Source organism: Stomoxys calcitrans, chromosome 5 (genome assembly GCF_963082655.1).
Source record: "Stomoxys calcitrans chromosome 5, idStoCalc2.1, whole genome shotgun sequence".
In the NCBI taxonomy this organism is placed as follows: domain Eukaryota; kingdom Metazoa; phylum Arthropoda; class Insecta; order Diptera; family Muscidae; genus Stomoxys; species Stomoxys calcitrans.
Window position 1 is genome coordinate 38,006,442 of NC_081556.1, and position 23,080 is coordinate 38,029,521.

The 23,080-nt window shown below is 38.8% G+C and overlaps 1 protein-coding gene across 2 annotated transcripts in view; it reads right to left on the reverse strand.

Annotated features, from left to right (window-relative positions):
- Positions 1 to 22,709, reverse strand: part of LOC106082163 (mucin-5AC) — a 265,347-nt gene extending 242,638 nt beyond the window's left edge. The window contains exons 1-2 of one of the 2 annotated variants that reach the window (XM_059369416.1): positions 22,276 to 22,709; positions 6,133 to 6,707 (exon numbers count right to left, since the gene is read on the reverse strand). In XM_059369416.1, coding sequence (XP_059225399.1) covers positions 6,133 to 6,134 — 2 coding nt within the window. In that variant the 5' untranslated portion in view covers positions 6,135 to 6,707; positions 22,276 to 22,709. Of the gene's footprint in view, positions 1 to 6,132; positions 6,708 to 21,045; positions 21,562 to 22,275 lie in introns of those variants that run through there. The other variant, XM_059369417.1, reaches the window with a different exon arrangement.
- Positions 22,710 to 23,080: the final 371 nt, after the last annotated feature.

Consider the following 23,080-nt stretch of genomic DNA (forward strand, 5'->3'; position numbering starts at 1 on the left):
GTCGGAAATGGATATTCCGATGTGTTGCCAATGAAATGACAAAATAAATATACCCCCATCCTGCGGTGGTGGGAATAAAAGCCCAGCCGAGCGAGCCCGTTTCTGCCAGTTTCCCATAAAAATGAAATTTTGACAAAAAGTACCTTTGAAAAATTAAAATTTGACAATTGTTTTTTTTTACAAAATTTGTCTTAGTTATCAAATTTTTGGCAATGCGTAGCCTCCGTTCTTCAATAAATTATTTGCCCATATTTTTTTTCCCACATACCTCATTAGTTTTTCCTCTTCTTCTTCGTTTAAGTTCAATAATCACAGTTCTTTAGTTTTTTTCCATCGATTTCCTTTGACCAATTAATCCCCTGAAATTCTTAAAGGCTCCAGGTATGACCTCCTTTCTAATTGGATAGGTAATTAGGAAAAACCTCTTTGGGGTTACTTAATTAATTGGCTGCAGCCCATGTCATTATTGTTGTTTACTACACTCGCTCAAATCCCTTTCTATGGTGTGGTCATGTTAACTCTACTCTGTTTAATGTTAAGACATTTGGTGGTATGGGTGTTCCATACACACATATGTTTACACATATGTGTGGCTGAGCATGTTGTGGCATGCTGTCCATTAACTTTTGCCTTAGTCTTTAATGTTTTTACCCACCCAACAACCCAAAGAGTTAATGTCGTTTCATTAATTTCTCGTATATTTGCTACACCCTAAGCGAAAAGGTCCTTTTTGCACATTCAACATTTTCCAAGAATTGGCAATTTCAAATGCCACATTCTAAGCGACATCCCTTCTAGCTGCGAGACCAACAATGCCGTAAACAACAAAAACCAGTGAAATCCCCAAGTGCCTGGGTTCCTTGTCCACAACACATACGAGCTTTCTCGTCTGGTTGGAATGCCAACCACACATTCTTTGTTGTACTATGTGGTGTGTTAGGGAGGGGGTTGGGGGGGGGGGTCTAACCCTTTATTTTTACGATTTTTAAATGGGCAAATGTTACAGAAACGGCACGTCAACAAAATGCGATAGCAACTGCCAATGTTTGTTTGTCCGTTTTGCCCCTTTGTTTATTTGTTTGCATTGGCAAAGTGTATTGAACCCCAAGTGATTGTGCCTGCCAAGCTGCTGTCTTTTTTGCTGGCCACGTAGACGCAGCACATACTCATAGTTGTTTAGTATTTCATAGTTTATGCTCCCTTGGAAGGCATCAGTTTTCTTGGAGATAAAATAAATATACAATGACAAAAGACAAAAAAAAAAAATTACTACAAAATGGGAAAACTAATACTTGAAGGCACACACACACACACACACGCAGGCATGCTAACATGAGAGCACTTCCACATAAATCTCGATGTGACACATAAGGGGGAAGTATCAATAAAGCAAACCCAAACACTGAGAGAAAAGCTATGGCAAGAATCAGAAAAGACAATATGCCCACGAATATTCCATTAAGGCAAAAGGCGCAAACTTCTCATATATCAATGAGTGCCGCCTGATTCAAGTTTAAGCTCAATGACAAGGGGCCTTTTACTTATAGCCGGGTCCGAACGGAGTGCCCCAGTGCCACAACTCTTTGGGGAGAAGTTTTTACATGGCATAGTACCTCACAAATGTCGTTAGCATTAGGAGGAGATAACCACCGCTGAAAACTTTAATGATAATCTCCCCAGGATTCGAATCCAGGCGCTAGCCGAGTCCAAACGTAGCGACATCTCTTTGGGGAGAAGTTTTTACATGGCATAGTACCTTGCAAATATTGCCAGCATTAGGAGGAGATAACCACCGTTAAAAATTTGTATGATGATCTCGCCAGGATTCGCATCCAGGCGCTCAGCGTCATAGACGGACATGCTAACCTTACGACACCTTTAAGTCGCCAGGCCCTGATGATGTATCACCGATGATAAATTACAAGCTTTGTCTGATGGAATGGTTCCCTGGCTTAGGGAGATATACTCTGCTTGTATCGGCATGTCATATATACCTGTAGGGTGGAGGGACATGAAGGTCATTTTTAATTCCGAAACCAGGAAAACCCTAACAAACTAAGGCGAAAGGTTTTCGTCCTTATGTCTGTCCTTCTGTCTGTCATCCTTTATGCTGAAGACTCTTGAGAGGTTGATAGAAATACATCTTAGGGCAAAGATCACTGGAGATCGCCTACCGCGGCAGCTGCCTGAAACTGAAACAGCCCTTCCCGACCTAGTCGGCTACATAGAGGGTTCTCTAGCTGTCAAGGAATCTAAAATGGTAGCATTTCTTGACATTGAAGGTGCTTTCAATTATGTAAAACCAATGTCAATCATGAAGGAGTTGGAGTTTCTAGGCATCAACTCTACCGTAAGAAAGTTTATTCATAACTTACTTACAAAAAGATGCCTTACGGCAGGCTGGGGATCTGTGGACCTAAAAAGATGGATCAGCAGAGGAACTCCTCAGGGAGGTGTACTGCCTCCTCTACTTTGGAATATATCCATTAACAATACACTAATGTCCCTGGAAGAAAAAGGCGTAAAAGTGGTAGCGTATGCTAATGATGTGGAAATTGCGGTTAAGGGAAAGTTTCCCAGCACTGTAAGAGATATATTGGGTTGCCCAAAAAGTAATTGCGGATTTTTTAAAAGCAACCTAAAAGTAAAAATTGATAACTGACAGAAGAAAGAATGCTATTACAGAGTCACAAACTGTGAAAAAAATTGTCAACGCCGACTATATGAAAAATCCGCAATTACTTTTTGGGCAACCCAATACTTAAGGAAGCTCTACGGGCAACAGCAAAGTGGGCTACCCAAAGTGGTTAAGGTAAAAATTCGTGCAAGACAGAAGTATGTCTTTTCAGCAGGAGATACAAGTTGCCTACAATGGAACCTGTCTCTTTGGCCGGAGGGAATGTTCCATTTACAGAAAGCGCAAAATACCTGAGTGTTTTGTTGGACAGGAAATCCAACCTTTTGAAAAGGGCAAGATAGGCAACTCTTGTCCTATACACCTGCAAAAGGGCAAGAAAGGCCACTCTTGCCCTATACACCTGCAAAAGAACCATTGGCAAAAGTTTGGGAATTAGACCGCGTGTCATGCCTTGGGTATATACTACCGTTGTCAGACCTATAATGCTATATGGTGCTGTGGTCTGGTGGACGGCGCTTCAAAAGTCTAGCTTCTGCTCAATATTTAACCGCATATCCAAAGTATGGCTTGTTTGTGCATCACAGACGAGGGCTAATGAAGACACCATCTGGTGTACTGAATTTAATAATACCTCTAGAAATTGTGGGTAGACAAATTGCGATCCCCGAGGCACCCGACCCCAACAACTCAGACATTTCAGTAAACGTGAACCGTTTGGAGGATATTTTGGAGCAGGGGCGCCAACCGGCAATTTGTCCTGAAAATATATATCAAATTCGTTCTTTACTCCCAAATATCGTTGATCTGAGCTCCATATTGCCATAGGCGAAAACGAAGTTCGGACAGCCAGGCTTAATGGTTGCCTGGCTGTCCGAGTAGATATGTATGCCAATCGTCGTAATGAGATTATATCTTACTCACTCCACCACTTTAATTGCAAGGATCTTCGCTTGATATACACTGCAGTGGTTGGATTACCTTTTCCATATGACCCTGGAGAATGTATTTCTGAACCCAAAAACCGCCTTCGACTGTCGCAGATCTCTCTACGAGATGGCTGAACAGTTCAGAATTCACCTGTTCTGGGTGCTTGGACACAAAGATATCCCAGGGAATTGTAAAGCGGATGAACTTGCGAAACTAGGTATGGGTATGCCTCTAGCAACATGTAAGCTAAGTTTTCAGTACCAAGCCTGAAGGACAACCAATGATAGATAGTCACAAAGAGGGGGCTGTGAGCATTCCAAAACTATGTGGCCTCATCTAGACTTGAAGAGGTCTACTGCTTTGCTGCCATTGGCTAGAATAGATGTCTCAGTCATTGTGTCCATCATGACAGGGTACTGTCTAATCGGAAAACATGCTGACAGATTGAAGGTTGCCAGCAACGACGTCTGCAGAAGCTGTGAGGACAACGAAGACGAAGAGACTATAGAACATCTGCTGTCTGTGTGTACCGCACAAGCAGTCGGAGGGAGTTACACTTTAGGTTCTCATTTCTTTGAGAAATTGGCAGATTTAGCCGATGTAAACATTCGCAAGTTGTTGGGCTTTTTAAAACGATCTGGATAGTTCAACAGTATGAACTAGAAGGCATCTTCCTTCTTCTATTCCTGTGGTGTCACAATGGACGAAAACGTCTAAGTGGGTCTGATGGCAGACTGTCACTTAAATTTAACCCAACCTTCCTTTCAATGTCACTTTTGGTCCATATTTCTTGCAAATGCCAAATTTTGCCCATGAACATTCCACTAAGGAACAGGGGCAAACTTCTCACATATCACAATGAGTGCAGTCCGATTCAAATTTAAGCTCAATGATAAGCGGCCTCCTCTATGTTGTCGAGTCCGAACGGCGTGCGATACTTCTTTGGAGAGAAGTTTTTTACATTGGATAGTACCTCACAAATATTGCCAACATTAGGAGGGGAAACCACCGCCGAAAATTTTTTCTGATGGTCTCGCCAGGATTCGAACCCGGGCGTTGAGCGTCATAGGCGGACATGCCAACCTCTTCGCTACGGTGGCCTTCATCCTTACTAAATCCTTACTTTGGGAAATTTTATCAAAAATTACTTTCTGCAGTAAATTTTATGAAAATTTCATTTCTGTAGGAAAATTTCCTTTCCATGTGAATTTTGGTCCATTTTTCCTCTCTATGGAAAATTTTGACGAAATTTCCTTTCTATAGTAAATTTTTTTCAAAAATTTTTTTATATGAAAAATTTTTTAAAATCCTTACTATGGGAAATTTTTTTTAAAAATTTTTTGTTACACTTACTTCCTGCGAAATTTTTGTCAAATTGTTCTTTCTATTTGATTTTTGGTGAAATTTTCTTTTCTAGGGGAAATTTTATCAAAATTACCTTGTCGCCCGGGTAGCCAAGTTGGTAGCGTGCTTGGATTACCAGTGCACGGGTCGTGGGTTCGATTTCCGCCAGTATCGCAATGGTCTTAAAATTGCCTAAGTGAGTCTGTAAAGGGCTGCCCCTCTTACCTAACCTACCTTTCTATGGAATTTTGATGAAAAGTTCCTTCTTTATGTGAATTTTGGTCCACTTCTCTTACCTATGGGCAAAATTTGTCCGAAATAACTTTCTAGGGGGAATTTTTTAATTTCTTAGTAAATGTTGTCAAAATGTCATTCTTTCCCTACCCTAAGCCAATTTATTGCTCTTTTTCACCATAAAAATTATGAAAATGACATGGATGATTATGAAATTTGTCAAATGTGTTTTTAATGCAACCATAAACACAACAATAAATCTGCATTAAGAAAACATCTAAAATTGGACTCAGAGAGAGACCAAAACAGAACTGTCATGGCTAGCGTAGACAGTAAGTCTGCAAACTCAGAGGATGGAAAACCAATTTGATAACCTCAATGAAAAGTTCGCATTGTGTGTTTTTGAAAGACAGAGCGAAGACACTTTGGATTTGGGTGATTAAGTTGTGTGCATTAGTAGAACGGTGCAAAGGAGAACATTTTATATCCGTTGTGGCTTATACGGATGTTTTAGTCTGTCTTATGGGTATGTGTGTGCGTGTGTTCGATTTTGGCATTTCCTTTTTGCGGCCATTGTCTACGACACACACACACTCGCCTGCGCTGCACATATGAAAAGGAAGACAAAAAACTATTGCTTCAGACTTTGTGGGGTCGACCTACAAAAGTTATGACCAAGACACCACACAGGCAGACACACATGCATGTGTATGGCAACATTCAAACACACTTTAAGTATGTGCTAGGAGAGTGTATTTTCGAGAACACGTATGTATAGGAGTGTGTGCGAGCTTATGTCTCTCTCTCTCTCTCTCACCCCCTTAGCCTAAGAGAAGAAGAAAAGGTGGGTGTGTAAAAGTGATGGTTCCAAAAGTTTTAAGGTGAGCCAAGCTAAACCATCATGCTGTGCATATGTAACCTATTAGGCTGCAGGGGTTTGTTAGTGTGCGTGTGTGTGTGAGAGAGTGAGAGGTTATATTTGTACTTACATCGTATTTATTTGGCCTCATTGTACCCATTTATTTTGCATGTAATTTGGATTCGCATTCGGCTACGGTTTGCAAGAGTGGCTACCAGCAGACAACAACATTTAAGAAACGTTTTTAAAACTAATTCGATACTCTGTTTTCGATTGCGTTTTAACGATAACGATGACACAGACACCCCCGACGATGTAGACCAAGGCGTTTGCAAATAACACCGTTTACGAATTTAAACGATCAAGCGCGATTAGGAGTTTTAAGCAATTCGATTTCGTGTAATATCAGTACCGCATTTGATGTCAGAGATTAAAACAACGTAACGCGACGTGATGCATTGGCGATTTGTGACGGTAGCAGCAAAATTTTATTTGTCGGCTGGCTTAATCCTTGTGGCTTGCCTCACTACGGCGAAGTTTAACTTTTATTTTTTGGTTATTTGTATTTTTTTTTTTTTGTTGAACTATAAATATTTGATAGGATTTTGTTTTTCTTTTGGTTATTGTTGTTTGATTTTAATTATTCAAAAAAATTTTGTGCAAATAGAGAACTTTGGGTTTTCCGTTTCTTTTTTCGATGGCTTTCTGTAAAGAAAAAAAAAAACAAAACTAAAATTAGATATAAGGGATATTTTTAACCAGTAAGGAAAGGCAAAAGTCGGGCGGTGCCGACTTTATAATACCCTACTCCCAACCCTATGAAAACAAAAGGGGGCCACATCTAATTCTGAACCAATTTTGATGGACGTCGGCGGATGTATCCAGATAGATTATTAAAATCTATAAAATTTCGACCAAAAAAAAATATGTTCAAAATATTATAACTACGGTTGACAAATGACCCAAAATCTGACGAACATATACATGGGAGCTATATCTAAATCTGAACCGATTTCGACCAAACCTTATGGATATTGTGCAAGTAGTCAAGGAAAGCGTTGTAGAAAATTTTGGGAAGATTGGTCAATAAATGCGCTTGCAGTGGGTCTAGGAGTGAAAATCGGGCGATATGTATGTACATGAGACCTATATCTAAATCTGAACCAATTTCTATGAAATTCACCAGTAATATCGAGAGTCATAAGAAAATCTTTCCTACCAAATTTCTAGAGAATCGGTTAACCAATGACCATTTTATTGATGTATTACTGCAAATCGGGTGAACATATACATGGGAGCTATATACAAATCTGAACCGATTTCTTTGAAATTTGCCAGTAATATCGAGAGCCATAAGAAAATCCGTCCTGACAAATTTCGAGAGAATCGGCCAACAAATGACCATTTTATTGTCATATTACAGGAAATAGGACGAACATATACATGGGAGCTATATCCAAATCTGAACCGATTTCCATGAAATTCACCAGCTATATCAAGAGTTGTAAGAAAAGCCTTTCTGCCAAATTTCGAGAGAATCCGTTGAAAAATTACCATTTTATTGACGTATTACTGCAAATCGGACGAACATATATATGGGAGCTGTATTCATATCTGAACCGATTTTTATAAAATTCTCTAGTAACTTCGAGAGTCATAAGAATGTCCTTCCTGTCGAATTTCGAGGGAATCGGTTAACAAATGACCATTTTATTGACGTATTACTGCAAATCGGGTGAACATATATATAGGAGCTATATCCAAATCTGAACCGATTTCTATGGAATTCACCTGTAATACCGAGAGTCATAGGAATATCCTTCCTGTCGAACTTTGAGAGAATCGGTTAACAAATGACGATTTTATTGCATTATTACTGCAAATTGGACGAACATATATACGGAAGCTATATCCAAATCTGAACCGATTTTTACAAAAGTCTCTAGTAACTATGAGAGTCATAGGAATATCCTTCCAGTCGAATTTCGAGAGAATCGGTTAACAAATGACAATTTTATTGCTGTATTACGGCAAATCGGACAAACGTATATATGGGAGCTATATCCAAATTTGAACCGATTTCCATGAAATATACCAGTAACTTTGAGAGCCATAAGAATATCATTCCTGTCGAATTTCGAGAGAATCGGTCAACAAATGACCATTTCATTGCATTATTACTGGAAATCGGACGAACATATATATGGAAGCTATATCCAAATCTGAACCGATTTCTTTGAAATTTGCCAGTAATGTTGAGAGTCATAAGAAAATCCGTCCTTCCAAATTTCGACAGAATCGGTCAACAAATGACAATTTTATTGCTGTATTACTGCAAATCGGACGAACGTATATATGGGAGCTATATCCAAATTTTAACCGATTTCCATGAAATATACCAGTAACTTTGAGAGCTATAAGAATATCCTTCCTGTCGAATTTCAAGAGAATCCGTCAAAAAAATTACCATTTTATTGCTGTATTACTGGAAATAGGACGAACATATATATGGAAGCTATATCCAAATCTGAACCGATTTCTTTGAAATTTGCCAGTAATATTGAGAGTCATAAGAAAATCCGTCCTTCCAAATTTCGACAGAATCGGTCAACAAATGACAATTTTATTGCTGTATTACTGCAAATCGGACGAACGTATATATGGGAGCTATATCCAAATTTGAACCGATTTCCATGAAATATACCAGTAACTTTGAGAGCTATAAGAATATCCTAACTGTCGAATTTCGAGAGAATCCGTCAAAAAAATGACCATTTTATTGCTGTATTACTGCAAATCGGACGAACATATATATGGAAGCTATATCCAAATCTGAACCGATTTCTTTGAAATTTGCCAGTAATGTTGAGAGTCATAAGAAAATCCGTCCTTCCAAATTTCGACAGAATCGGTCAACAAATGACAATTTTATTGCTGTATTACTGCAAATCGGACGAACGTATATATGGGAGCTATATCCAAATTTTAACCGATTTCCATGAAATATACCAGTAACTTTGAGAGCCATAAGAATATCCTTCCTGTCGAATTTCAAGAGAATCCGTCAAAAAAATGACCATTTTATTGCTGTATTACTGGAAATCGGACGAACATATACATGGGAGCTATATCCAAATCTGAACCGATTTTTTCCAATTTCAAAAGGCTTCATCTCTAGGCCGAAAAACATGGCCATACCAAATTTGAAGACGATCTGATGAAAATCGCGACCTGTAATTTGTACACAAATTAACATGGACAGACAGACAGACGGACAGACAGACAGACGGACAGACAGACAGACAGACGGACGGACATACCTAAATCGAATCAGAACGTGATTTTGAGTCGATTGGTATACTTATCAATGGGTCTATCTCTCTTCCCTTTGGGTGCTACAAACAAATGCACTAAGTTATAATACTCTGTACCACAGTAGTGTAGGGTATAAAAATCGATTTTGGTTGACATTCTGTTCAAACAAAAGGTCATACAAACTAACTTTTTATACACTCCACCATAAGATGGGGGGTATACTAATTTCGTCATTCTGTTTGTAACTACTCGAAATATTCTTGATCGTCGCGACATTTTATGTCGATCTAGCCATGTCCGTCCGTCTGTCCGTCCGTCTGTCTGTCGAAAGCACGCTAACTTCCGAAGTAGTAAAGCTAGCCGCTTGAAATTTTGCGCAAAAACTTCTTATTAGTGTAGGTCGGTTGGTATTGTAAATGGGCTATATCGGTCCATGTTTTGATATAGCTGCCATATAAACCGATCTTGGGTCTTGATTTCTTGAGCCTCTAGAGTGCGCAATTCTTTTCCGATTTGACTGAAATTTTGCACGACGTGTTTTGTTATGATATCCACTGAATGTGCCAAGTATGGTTCAAATCGGTCCATAACCTGATATAGCTGCCATATAAACCGATCTTGGGTCTTGATTTCTTGAGCCTCTAGAGTGCGCAATTCTTATCCAATTGGAATGAAATTTGGCACGACGTGTTTTGTTATGATATCCAATAAATGTGCCAAGTATGGTTCAAATCGGTTCATAACCTGATACAGCTGTCATATAAACCGATCTTGGGTCTTGACTTCTTGAGCCTCTAGAGGTCGCAATTATTATCCAATTTGCTTGAAATTATGTACTACGGATCCTCTCATGACCATCAACATACGTGTTTATTATGATCTGAATCAGTCTATAGCCCGATACAGCTCCCATATAAATCGATCTCTCTATTTTACTTCTTGAGCCCCCAAAGAGCGCAATTCTTATTCTAATTGGCTGACATTTTACACAGGTCTCCAACATGTAAAATAATTGTGGTCCAAACCGGAATATATCTTGTTATCGTTCTAATAGCAGAGCAAATCTTTTCTTATATCCTTTTTTGCCTAAGAAGAGATGCCGGGAAAAGAACTCGACAAATGCGATCCATGGTGGAGGGTATAAAAGATTCGGCCCGGCCGAACTTAGCACGTTTTTCCTTGTTATAGTTTAAATTCTCTCTTTTGTGGTTCACATAAACAAAAATTACTTAATGGTCCTCATTAAAGGCGCAATTTAAGTGTTGCTCCTCAATTTAATGTCATGTACACACACTCTGCCCCCATGTCCTTATAGAAGGGCCTATTAGACTCTAGACCACACTTGGGAGTGTGGTTGCGGGAAGTGTGACATCGATTGTTTAATGTTATATGGGTCATCATCCGCTTTTGGACATTTTCCACTGCAGACATTAGATGTTCACTATGTCAAAGAGAACCGCCAGACACAAATGCCGCATTGACAACAACAAAAAAACGTTTAAAACGAAAACAGTGAGTGTTTAAACATAGTTCATTAGGAAAGGGTACTAGAGCTAACCTTTTCTAAGTGAGAGGGTTCTAAAACTTCCCAACAGAAAGGGTACTAAAACAACCATTTCCTAAGGGAAAGGGTACTAAAACTGTCATCTCATAAGGGAAAGGGTACTAAAACTGCCATCTCATAAGGGAAAGGGTACTAAAACTACTCTTTTCTAAAGGTAAGGGTACCAGAACTACCCTTTCATAAGGGAAAGTGTACTAAAACTACCTTTCCTAAGGAAAAGGGTACTTAGGTTAGGTTAGGTTTAAGTGGCAGTCTGCCATCAGACTCACTTAAAAGTTTCCGTCCATTTTGATAACACAAAAGCAGAAGAAGGAAGATTCGTTTCTATCAATGAACCATCCAGATCGCTTTAAAAAGCCCAATAACTTGCGAATGTTCACATCCGCTAAATCAGACAGGTTCTCAAAGAAATGAGAACCTAAAGTGGAACTCCTTCTGACTGCTAGTGCAGGACACACACACAGAAGGTGTTCTATATTTATCTCTATGGTCCGGCACCCAGAACAGGTGAATTTTGAACTGTTCAGGCATCTCGTTGTGAGATCTGCAACAGTTGAGGGCGGTTTTTGTGTTCAGAAATAACCGGACCATAATCAGAATTCAGAACTTCCACCACTATTGTGTTAGCCTCGTCTTCTGACTCCACCAGGAGTTCATCCTCACAAGATTCGTTAGATCTTGTCATGATGAGCTTCCGTCCGCAACCAAGGGCAGGTGAGAAAGCTGTGGAACCACTCTTCCTCAGGATACTGGACACTTGCGGTGTGCACGATTCCTCCCTAGATGCTTCACTAGCTGCTGCTGTCGAAATACTTTTTGAACTCCGTGCTTCCCTGATAGCGCACACCTTGAGCCCAGTCCAACCGGATGACCCAATAACACAAGGCTTGTCGGGTCCCGTTTCTATGCCATCCCCTCCTGTCACGATTGTGGCAGGGGGATTTTCAGTCTCTTGCAATCCGCCAGACTTTAGCGAGGTGGTCGATAGTTCCTCAGGCAAGTGTTTAGCAATAACTGCTAAGTCGTCTCCTGATTCCCCAACACCACCACCACTTCTATAGACCTTCAGTCTCAACTTGTTGAATCCGTAGGATACAACCCCTTCAGACTTATTGAGGTCTGGGAGACAGCCGGAGTTAAGTACGAATACTGCATATCTCCGATCACCTTCAACCTCATCCAATCTACCAATCTTTCAGTCGGTGGTCGAAAAATTGGTATTACATTCCATCACTCTTCCAAGTATCGTTTCAGGATCTGAGGGAATCCTCAATTGGTCGAGAAGGAATATCTTCCTTCTTGTCTAAATCTAGTGCAGCACCTGGCCTGTTCTCACCAATCTTTTTTAGTGCACAACGATACATTTCAATTGAGCGTTGATCAACGAAGGCAATTAGTCAAGGTTCGGCCTTGTCCTTAAGACTCGAACCAGGTGAGTTCGTCAAAAGCCCCTGTTGACCAGTCATCTGTCGGCTGGTGGAACATGGAACAGCCGCTCAGCCAATCTAGGTTTCAGTATTAGACAACATGCTATGTCCTGATACCACCACCGCAGCTATTGGGTCTTTGGAGTCCCTTCTAAGCCTACTCCCGGGCTCTAGATCTGCCGCTCCACTGAAAACACACACAGACCATCAACCGCCTAATGATGGATACATCTATAGCAGCTATCCTGGAGTGACTTAATCTTTTCTTCCAAAAATAATGACCTATTACAAGTTACAGGAAAATTATTGCGGAGGGAAATAACAGAACGTCCGCTCCACTCAACGGTTCAAACAAGAAAAAAAGGGTACTAAAACTACAGGGAATTAAAATTACCCTTTCCAAAGGGAAACGGCACTTAAACTACAATTTTATAAGGGAGAGGGTACTATAACTCCGCTTTCCTAAGGGAAAGGGTACTAAAACTACGCTTTCCTAAGGGAAAGGGTACTAAAACTACCCTTCCCAAGGGAAAGGGTACTAAAATTAACCTTCCCTAATGGAAAGCGTACTAAAACTACAATTTCATAAGGGAAAGTTTTCTAAAACTACCCTTTCCTAAGAAAAAAGGTTACTAAAGCTACCCTTTCCCTTAGGAAAATACCCTTTTTAGTACACTGCCCTAAGGGAAAGGGTACTAAAATTACCCTTTCCAAAGGGAAAGAGTACTTTTAGTATCCTATTATACCCTTTCCTATGGAAATGGGTACTAAAATTACCCTTTCCTAAGGGAATGGGTACTAAAACTACTCTTTCCTATGGGAAAGGGTACTAAAATTACCCTTTCCTAAGGGAATGGGTACCTAAACTACTCTTTCCTATGGGAAAGGGTACTAAAACTACCCTTTACTAAGGGAAAGGTTACTAAAACTACCCTTTCCTTTAGGAAAATACCCTTTTTAGTATCCTTTCCTATGGGAAAGGGTACTAAAATTACCCTTTCCTAAGTGAAAGGGTACTAAAACTATCCTTTCCTAAGGGAAAGGGTACTAAAATTACCCTTTCCTAAGTGAAAGGGTACTAAAACTACCCTTTCCTAAGGAAAAGGGTACTAAATCTAAGGGAAAGGGTACTTTTAGTGACCTTTTATACCCATTCCTATGGGAAAGGGTACTAAAATTACCCTTTCTTAAGGGTAAGGGTAGTAAAACTACTCTTTCCTATGGGAAAGGGTACTAAAATTACCCTTTCCTAAAGGAAAGACTACTAAACCTACCCTTTCCTAAGGATGAGGGTACTAAAACTACCCTTTGCGAAAAGTAAGGGCACTAACGCTAACCTTTTCTAAAGGAAAGTATACTAAAACTTCCCTCTCGTAAGGGAAAGGGTACTAAAACTTCCGTTTTCAAAGGGAAAGGGTTTAATAACTAAACTTTCCTAATGAAAGGGTACTTAAACTACCCTTTTTTAGCGAAAGGGCACTGAAGCTATCATTTCCTAAGGATAAGAGTACTAAAGCTACACTTTCCTAAGAAGGATTCCAACCCAGGCGTTCAGTGCCATAGACGGACATGATAATGTCTACGCAACGGTGGCCTCTAAAGGAAAAGGTTCCTTAGGAAAAGATTACTACAACTAAGCTATCTCCAAGGAAAGATTACTTAAACTTCCCTCAACTTATGAAAGTACCATTTAAGTACCCCATAAACTAGGGAAGGGGTACTAAAACTACCCTTTCGTTAGAAAAAGGCTACTAAAACTACCCTTTCCTTAAGAAAAAGGCTTCTAAAACTACTCTCATTAAAGAAAATTTTATAAAGCTAACATTTCCCCAGAAAAGGGTAGTAAAACCCTTTCCTTAAAGAATGGTTACTAAAACCAAGCTTTCCTTGAGAAAAGGGTATGAAAACTCCTCCTTCCTTGATGAAAGGGTACTAAAGCTACCTATTCTATGGGAAAAGGGTAGTAAAACTATCCGTTATTGGCGGAAATGGTACTAAAACTACCCTTTCTCTGGAGAAAGGGTACTAAAGTTACCCTTTCTCTGGAGAAAGGGTACTAAAGCTACCCCTTCTTTGGGGAAAGGGTACTTAATCTTCACGTTCTCTGGGGAAAGGGTGCTTAAGATACCCCTTCTCAGAAGAAAGGGTTCTTAAGATACCCCTTCTCAGAAGAAAGGGCACTTAAGCTACCCTTTCCCTGGGGAAAGGGTGCTTAAGATACCCCTTCTCTGAGGAAAGGGTACTAAAGCTACCCTTTCTCTGGAGAAAGGGTACTAAAGCTACCCCTTCTTTGGGAAAAGGGTACTTAATCTACCCGTTCTCTTGGGAAAGGGTGCTTAAGATACCCCTTCTCAGAAGAAAAGGTGCTTAAGATACCCCTTCTCAGAAGAAAGGGTACTAAAGCTCCTCTTCTTTGGGGAAAGGGTACTTAAGCTACCCTTTCCCTGGGGAAAGGGTGCTTAAGATACCCCTTCTCTGAGGAAAGGGTACTAAAGCTACCCTTTCTCTGGAGAAAGGGTACTAAAGCTACCCCTTCTTTGGGGAAAGGGTACTTAATCTACCCGTTCTCTGGGGAAAGGGTGCTTAAGATACCCCTTCTCTGAAGAAAGGGTACTAAAGCTTTGGGAAAAGGGTACTTAAGCTACCCTTTCTCAGGGTAAAATGTACTAATGCAACCTTTTTATTGGGAGAAAGGTACCTAAAACAACTTTTACTTGAGGAAAGGGTACTGAAACTACACTCTTCATGAAGAACTAGTACTAAAACAGCCCTGTCTTTCGGAAAATTTTCAAAATTTTCATTTTCCAATTTTCATTGGACTAACCTTTCCTAAGGGAAAGGGTACTAAAACTACCTTTTTAAGTATTAGGACACTCAAAAACTCTTTTCTAAAGAAAACAAATCCAAAGCTACCCTTTCATAAAGAAAAGTTGGCTTAAGAAAACTTATATAGACGCTTGATTGTTGGCCCGCAAAGAACTCTCACTAGTTCAATAACCTTGTAGTTATCATTTACATGCCCTAAGTAAAGGGTGATTTTTTTGAGGTTAGGATTTTCATGCATTAGTATTTGACAGATCACGTGGGATTTCAGACATGGTGTCAAAGAGAAAGATGCTCAGTATGCTTTGACATTTCATCATGAATAGACTTACTAACGAGCAACGCTTGCAAATCATTGAATTTTATTACCAAAATCAGTGTTCGGTTCGAAATGTGTTCATTCACCGTTCAGCGATGAGGCTCATTTCTGGTTGAATGGCTACGTAAATAAGCAAAATTGCCGCATTTGGAGTGAAGAGCAACCAGAAGCCGTTCAAGAACTGCCCATGCATCCCGAAAAATGCACTGTTTGGTGTGGTTTGTACGCTGGTGCAATCATTGGACCGTATTTTTTCAAAGATGCTGTTGGACGCAACGTTACGGTGAATGAACACATTTCGAACCAAACACTGATTTTGGTAATAAAATTCAATGATTTGCAAGCGTTGCTCGTTAGTAAGTCTATTTATGATGAAATGTCAAAGCATACTGAGCATCTTTCTCTTTGACACCATGTCTGAAATCCCACGTGATCTGTCAAATACTAATGCATGAAAATCCTAACCTCAAAAAAATCACCCTTTATATTTACTTTCTGTTGGCACTCACTGTATAGAATATTTACGATTTAGTTCACATCGTTGATTGTCTCTTCATAGATAGGAAAATCGTTGCCATTCATACATTTCTCTCCTCCTGCCTCCCTTTTCACCAATTCTGCTTTTTTTATGTTCATTAAAAAATTTTCTGTGAAAATGTAAAACACATTATAGCCTGATGCCAAACACGCAATTCGGTCGATAGGTCAAACTGTCAACAGCCAACGAAGCAACAACGGCGAAACAAAGAGACCAACAAAAGCAAAAAAAAAACAAAAAGGGGAGGCTTAAAAGCCCGAAAATTAATTCCTATATTTATAAAAAAAGACGCTCTTTTAATAGTGACCATCGAGCAACGACCAGCGACCATCAACCGACCAAACACCCACCTTAGACATTCATTCATTCATTCATACAACCTCCCCATGCCATCCCATTACACCAACCCCCAGCATAAGCTTAAAGGAAAGGGGCCTCTACTGCCACACTCGCTCACACAATGGCACACACCACAGTCTAACAGACCGTCTGGGCCAAGTTAAGTGTCTGCTGGTCTTATCCCCCATGCTAGACACAGAGGCAGCAACAAATAGAAATTCAGTTTAGGTTTTGGCCTTTTTCAACGTTTCTTTTATTTTAAGCGTGTTATCATCCGTTTTATTGATTACAGCCATAGTTTTCCATTAATTATGGCCATAGAGCAGGAAAAATGTTAAAAAAAAAACTCCGGCCATAAGATCTTTTTTCTTGAGGGGGGATTTGGTTTTTCCATTTACTTTCACTTAAAACGTTTTTTCGAGCAAGTCGTTTGAAGTGGGAAATGAATGGTAAATGGTAAAAGGATACGTTTCCGCCACGTTTCCTTCAACTCCCTTACACTGTAGACCACAACAGCAATCTATGAATGTGTGGGTGAGGGGGAGCATTAAATTTTTACGTAAAAATTGCGGAAATAATGTCCATGAAGGAAGGCAGCAAAAACGCTTCAACTCAACGGAATAGAATGGTCAATGGACAAGCAGACCCACTCTTTGTTGGGCTGTGGTATTCTGTCTGTTCTTTGCTTAGCAAGAAAGAGGGTGACTGATGGCCACTCATTTAGTCAGACGTATGGTCACCCTAATGCCATCAACTTACTGACAAGAAGTTCGCCATAATGGGGTGACATTTTGAAGAAGTGGTCATTACAGCCATTAAAAATTGATGGAATGGCATTGATTTCGCAATGGCTCGTAGGAAGCATTAAGCCATTGATATTTTGATTGACAATTGCGCGTTATTTGGAAATGTGAAACATTGAGACATTAAATTGGGGGAAAATTATTGTCTTGTGTATCAAGTGATTCTTGTAGCGAGACCCCATTATTTGTGTGCAAAGAATTTTTTGATTATTTCGAAATTATAGAAAAGACAATTAAAAGTGGTGGGGTATGTGAAGGAGGGAAGCGGTGGGGGAGTTAGCTAATAGAAAAATGGAGCCATTACACGAATTTTTTTCCAATATTTTGCCTCTTCCACTCTACAAAGAACCAGTCCATCAACCATGGTTAGTATTGCCTTAACCCATATGTAAAGTGGTGGGGTATGAGAAGGAGGGAAGCGATGGGGGAGTGAGCTAATAGAAAAATGGAGCCATTACACGATTTTTTTTTCCAATATTTTGCCTCTTCCACTCTTCAGGGTGTCTTTACCAAGAACCAGTCCATCAAGCATGGTTAGTATTGCCTTAACCCATTTCAACCTGATATTGTCGTCATATTTTTTCAAAGACATAGAAGAAATTCTTACAACTCGACTTTCCAAATATCATTTATTGAAAGTAATGCCGAAATACGTTGTATATGCTCTCAAGAAGTAAAATCGCAAACTTGGTGTTAAAGGAGGCTCTACCGAAAATTTGAACCACGTGTACCTATTTAATACAAATGTGAAGTACCTAATACACACCACCATTCTGGCAAATACGCCCTTTCTACCCCCAAGAAGTAAAATCCGAAAAATTCTTCGAAACGGAAACAATATTGCGTAGTGGACCTTTATTCAGAAAAAAACGTTTTATAAATATTAAAAAATAATAGAATAAGTACAGGTTAGTTAATGAATTTTATTCAAATTAAGTTAAAATTTCTTAGCAGTTAAGAAAACTAACTTGGTGCAAGCAACATTTACTTATCATGAATATAGATGAAGTAAAATCGCAAGCTTGGTCTTTAAGGAGGCTGTACCGAAAATTTGAACTAAGTGTACCATATTTGGTACAAATGTAAGAGTGGCTAATACACACCGTCATTTTAAATTCGATCGAAATCGAATGGCAAATACGCCCCATCTACCCCCAAGAAGTAAAATCGGAAAATTCTTCTAAACGAAAACAATATTGCGTAGTGGACCTTTATTCAGGAAAAAAATCTTTTCGTAAATATTAAAAAAAATAGAATAAATACAGGTTAGTTAACGAACTTTACTCAAGTTAAGTTAAAATTTTTTAACAGTTAAGAAAATTAACTTGGTAAAAGCAAAATTTACTTATCATGAATATGGATGAAGTAAAATCGCAAACTTGGTATTTAATGAGGCTCTACCGAAAATTTTTACTACGTGCACTATATTTGGTACAAATGTAAAAGTGGCTAATACACACCATCATCCAAAATTCGATCAAAATCGAATGGCCAATACGCCCTATCTACCCCCAAGAAGTAAAATCCGAAAAGTTAATCGAAACGGAAACTATATTGCGTAGTGGACCTTTATTCAGAATAAACCTTTTCGTAAATATTAAAAAAAAATAGAATAAATACAGGTTAGTTAATGAACTTTACTCAAGTTAAGTTAAAATTTTTTAGCAGTTAAGAAAATTAACTTGGTACAAGCAAAATTTTATCATGAATATAGCTGATACTGTTTAAAATTCACATGGAGCTAGTTATTTTATTTTAATGATTTTCTTTGTTGATTATCTTTACTCAAGTTAAGTTAAAATTTCTTAACGAGTAAGGAAACTAATTTGGTACAAGCAAAATTTACTTATCATGAATATAGATGGCATAGCTTATAACTTAGATGGAGGTATTAATTTAAATAAATGAATTTTTTTTAGTTCATGATCTTTACTCAAATTAAGTGGAAATTTCTTAACAGGTATGACAATCAACTTGATATAAGCAAATTTTACTTATCATGAATGTAGATGACATAGCATATAATTCAATTGGAGGTAGTAATTTTACTTAAATAATTTTTTTTTAATTCATGATCTTTACTCGAGCCAAGTTGAAATTACTTAACGAGTAAGAAAATTAACTTGGTACAAGAAATGAATATAGATGACTTAGCTTATAAATCAGATGGAGGTAGTAATTTTAATTAAATGATATTTTTTAATTCGTGATCTTTACTCAAGTTAAGTTTAAATTTCTTAACTGGTATAAAAATTTACTTGATTTAAGCAAATTTTACTTATCATGAATACAGATGACATAGTTTATAATTCAGATGTAGGTAGTAATTTTGCTTAGTCGACTTTTTGATAAAAAAAAAAAACACTTTACTTAACATATATACAAGTTATTTATCGTTGAGTACAAATTTTCTAATTTTTTAATTTTTTGAACTATTTAAGAAAATGTGAATCCTTAGTGCAATTTTACTAATTTTTTTTTTTTGATTTCCATTTCCTGAGTTCGTAACTACAGTTCAACTTTACCAGACATTTACTAACTCTCAGTAAATGTTGAACTAAAATTAAATTTTAAGACTGTGGCCTCATTAATTTTACAAAGGGATAAATATTACTCCATTCTTTGGGCCATTATCAGTTCATTTTAACTAGTGCAGAAATTCAACATTGTGTTGAACATCAAATGGCTCGGAACACTTTCAATGTTATACGGATCGGTTTATATGTCCATTTTGAAGTGTTTGGGGGAGCGGCTGGTCTACTGACACTTAGCTCATAATTTTAATACCCTCCACCATAGGATGGGGGTATACTAATTTAGTCAATCTATTTGTAACACCTCGAAATATGCGTCTGAGACCACAGTATACATATTCTTGATCGTCATGTCATTTTAAGTAGATCTAGCCATGTCCGTCTGTCCGTCCGTACGTCAGTCCGTCCGTACTTCTGTCTGTCGAAAGCACTCTAATATTCGAAGGAGTCGGCAGTCGAAGGCAGTCTGCCATCAGACTCACTTAGACATTGTCGTCCAATGTGATACCACAGAGAACCTAAAGTGGAACTCCTTCTGACTGCTAGTGCGGGACACACACACAGAAGGTGTTCTAAAGTCACAGCTTCTGGCAACCTTCAGTCTGACATCATGTTATCCGATTGGACAGTGACCTGTCATGGCGGACACAATGGTTGAGACATCTTTACTAGCCAATGACAGCAAAGCGGTAGTCCTCTTCGAGTCTAGATTAGGCCACATGGTTTTGAAATGCTCACAGCTCCCTCTTTGTGACCATCTATAATTCGTTGTCCTTCGAGCCCGGTCCTGAAAACTTAGCTTACATGTCGTTAGAGGCATGCCTATAGATTCCAGTCTCCCTGGTATGTGTAGGGTTGTTCCAAGTCTCGCAAGCACGTCCGCTTTACAATTCCCTTGGATATCTCTGGGCCCGGCACCCAGAAAAGACGATTTTTTAACTATTCAGCCATTTCGTTGAGAGATCTGCGACAGTGGAGGGGATTTAATGGCTGCCTGGCTGTCTGAGAAGATATTTATGCCAATCGTCCTTATGACATTATGTCTTAGCCATTCCACCACTTCCTTAATTGCAAGGATCTCCGCTTGATACACACGGCAGTTTTCGGGTAACCTTTTCGATATGACCAGTTCTAGATCTTCAGAGTACACCCCATAGCCCATCTGCTCGTCTATTTTGGTACTGGTTCACATCTTAAAATAAGCATGTAACTCTGATTCTGACAAAATTCAACCAAAATTTTTTTTTTTTCATAAAGAAAACTGTTTCTCTATAGGCTTGAAGTACACTTTACAAAATTTTCTTGTTATTTTGTAGGTTTCCATCCAGATCCTATGGCATTTTGATGGAAAAAATCACAATCGGCAAATTTAGATATTCACCTTTCAGCCTAGAAGGACACTGACATTTGAGCACATGTCAACTTTTTTTTTTCCTCCGAATTTCCTCGTGTTCAAGGGTCACTCTGAACAGAGTGTATGGCCATTAGGCGATTTTTTGTTGTTTTTTTCAGATAGCACGAAAACCTGGCAAGCGCACGAATAGATGTTCTGCCGCTCGTCTAACACTCACTGACTCACTTAAAAAAATGTTCCAATTTTTTGTCAATTTTTTTTTTTTGCTTAAAGGTTGTTTAAAAATTCCACGTTTTGTTTTTTTCCAAGGGAATATTAAATTTTCTTTATGTTCTACAGGAATTCCAGAGTTTCTTGTGGGGTTTTTGTTTTTTTTTTTTTTTTTGTCAAACACTTCCGTTGAACCAGGAAGTTTCGAATATTAGATTTTCACATTTTTTTCATATTCATTGGCCAGGCCAAGACGACGTGCTTTATCGCGTGTATCAAAAAGCGTTTTTTTTTCTATTTCAAGTTTTGCTTGCCTGGTGGCTGAGTGCTGAGGAAAAAATTCACGTAATAATTGATTTGTGTGTCACGAATGTCACAAGTGTCACAAAAAAATTGACAATTCTCTGTGGGAGAGCTAAACCACAGAGAGAGAGAGAGAGAGAGAGTGGAGAATAACTATGAAAAGCAACAAAACAGCTCCAACACACTTACAGAAATGTTCTCTGCTTTATAAAAAGACTTTGAGTGCCATAAGGGCTCTCACTATTTTGGTTATTTAAAACAGTGAGAGCAAGAGAGGCTATAGGCTCGGCTCTCTTGCTCTCTCTGAAACATATAAAACACCATGTGCTAGCTGTCAAAGTGACAAGTGCTACAAAACTGGAGAAGGAAGATTGAGAGAGAGAGAGAGAGCAAGAATCCACAGCATGACAATTGTTGGTGATGGAAACCAGCAAAGCAGCAACTGAGAGCGAGAGAGAGAGAGCGAGAAACTTCTGAAACTTGAGAGCTTTACACCGTTAACTCATTCTAGGGGGTAACTATTCTCTGTGGGGGTTGCTTATTTCGCCCAAAACGTATATGGTCTGATGTGGTGGCATGGGGTTTTTAGCTGTTCGTCATTGTCACTTTGATTTCTTTTCATTTTTGGAGCACACAAAATCACCTCTATTCTGATTTCTTTAATTATAAAACAAAATTTGATTTTATTTCTTTCAACTGATTTTCACAAAAAGGCCTTGCCTTGATTTCAAAAAATTTGCTCACCCAATGTATGCTGCCAATTTACCCGAGATTCTTGGGGGTTCCCTTGCCTCCAGAGCAACTCAAGCTGAAGATGACCGACGAACACTCGAGGCACCACACTTCAGGTGTTTGTTGTGGTGTTATATAATGCACATATGAATGAACTCTTTTTTTTTTTCGCAATTAGCCAAAAACAAAAAACAACTACCCGAGAATAAAACGGAAGGGAACACACACAGCGATGACCAAGGGAAACTAAATAAACTTTTGGAAAACTCAAGAACAAAAATGGGCAGGCAAATAAGTTAAACAATAAAAAAAAATCAACTCTTAAAAACTATAACTTTTTTGCGGAAGTTCGTTAAGGCTGTCATACAAACAAAAACAACAACAACAAATGAACGAATTTTTTTTTTCGTCTTTGACTTTACGTTGCCGTTTTTATTCTTTTGGTTTTTTTTTGTTATTTTTTGCTCTATGCTCTACAAAACACACACGTCTCGTTGTCGCTCAAAGAAACTGAAATCGAAAAAAATTGAAAAATTCCCTTCGCGAATCAAGCTGAGTAGTTGGATTGTTGTGAACCCAACCGAATGCGATACGTAACTGAGGCATTGCCAACGTGTGGCTGGCTCAACATGGTGCAGTCAGGCAGTCAGCCAGCCAGCCAGCTAGCTTTGAAAAATCCAACACAGCACAATACAAATGAACACAAATTCATAACCACCTCACCAGTGATGGAGAGCGCTCATTTCCTTTTTTGCTCTCCATCAATGGGGAGAGCGTGTGAGAGAGAGAGAGAGAGAGTTAATGCTGAACTGCAGCA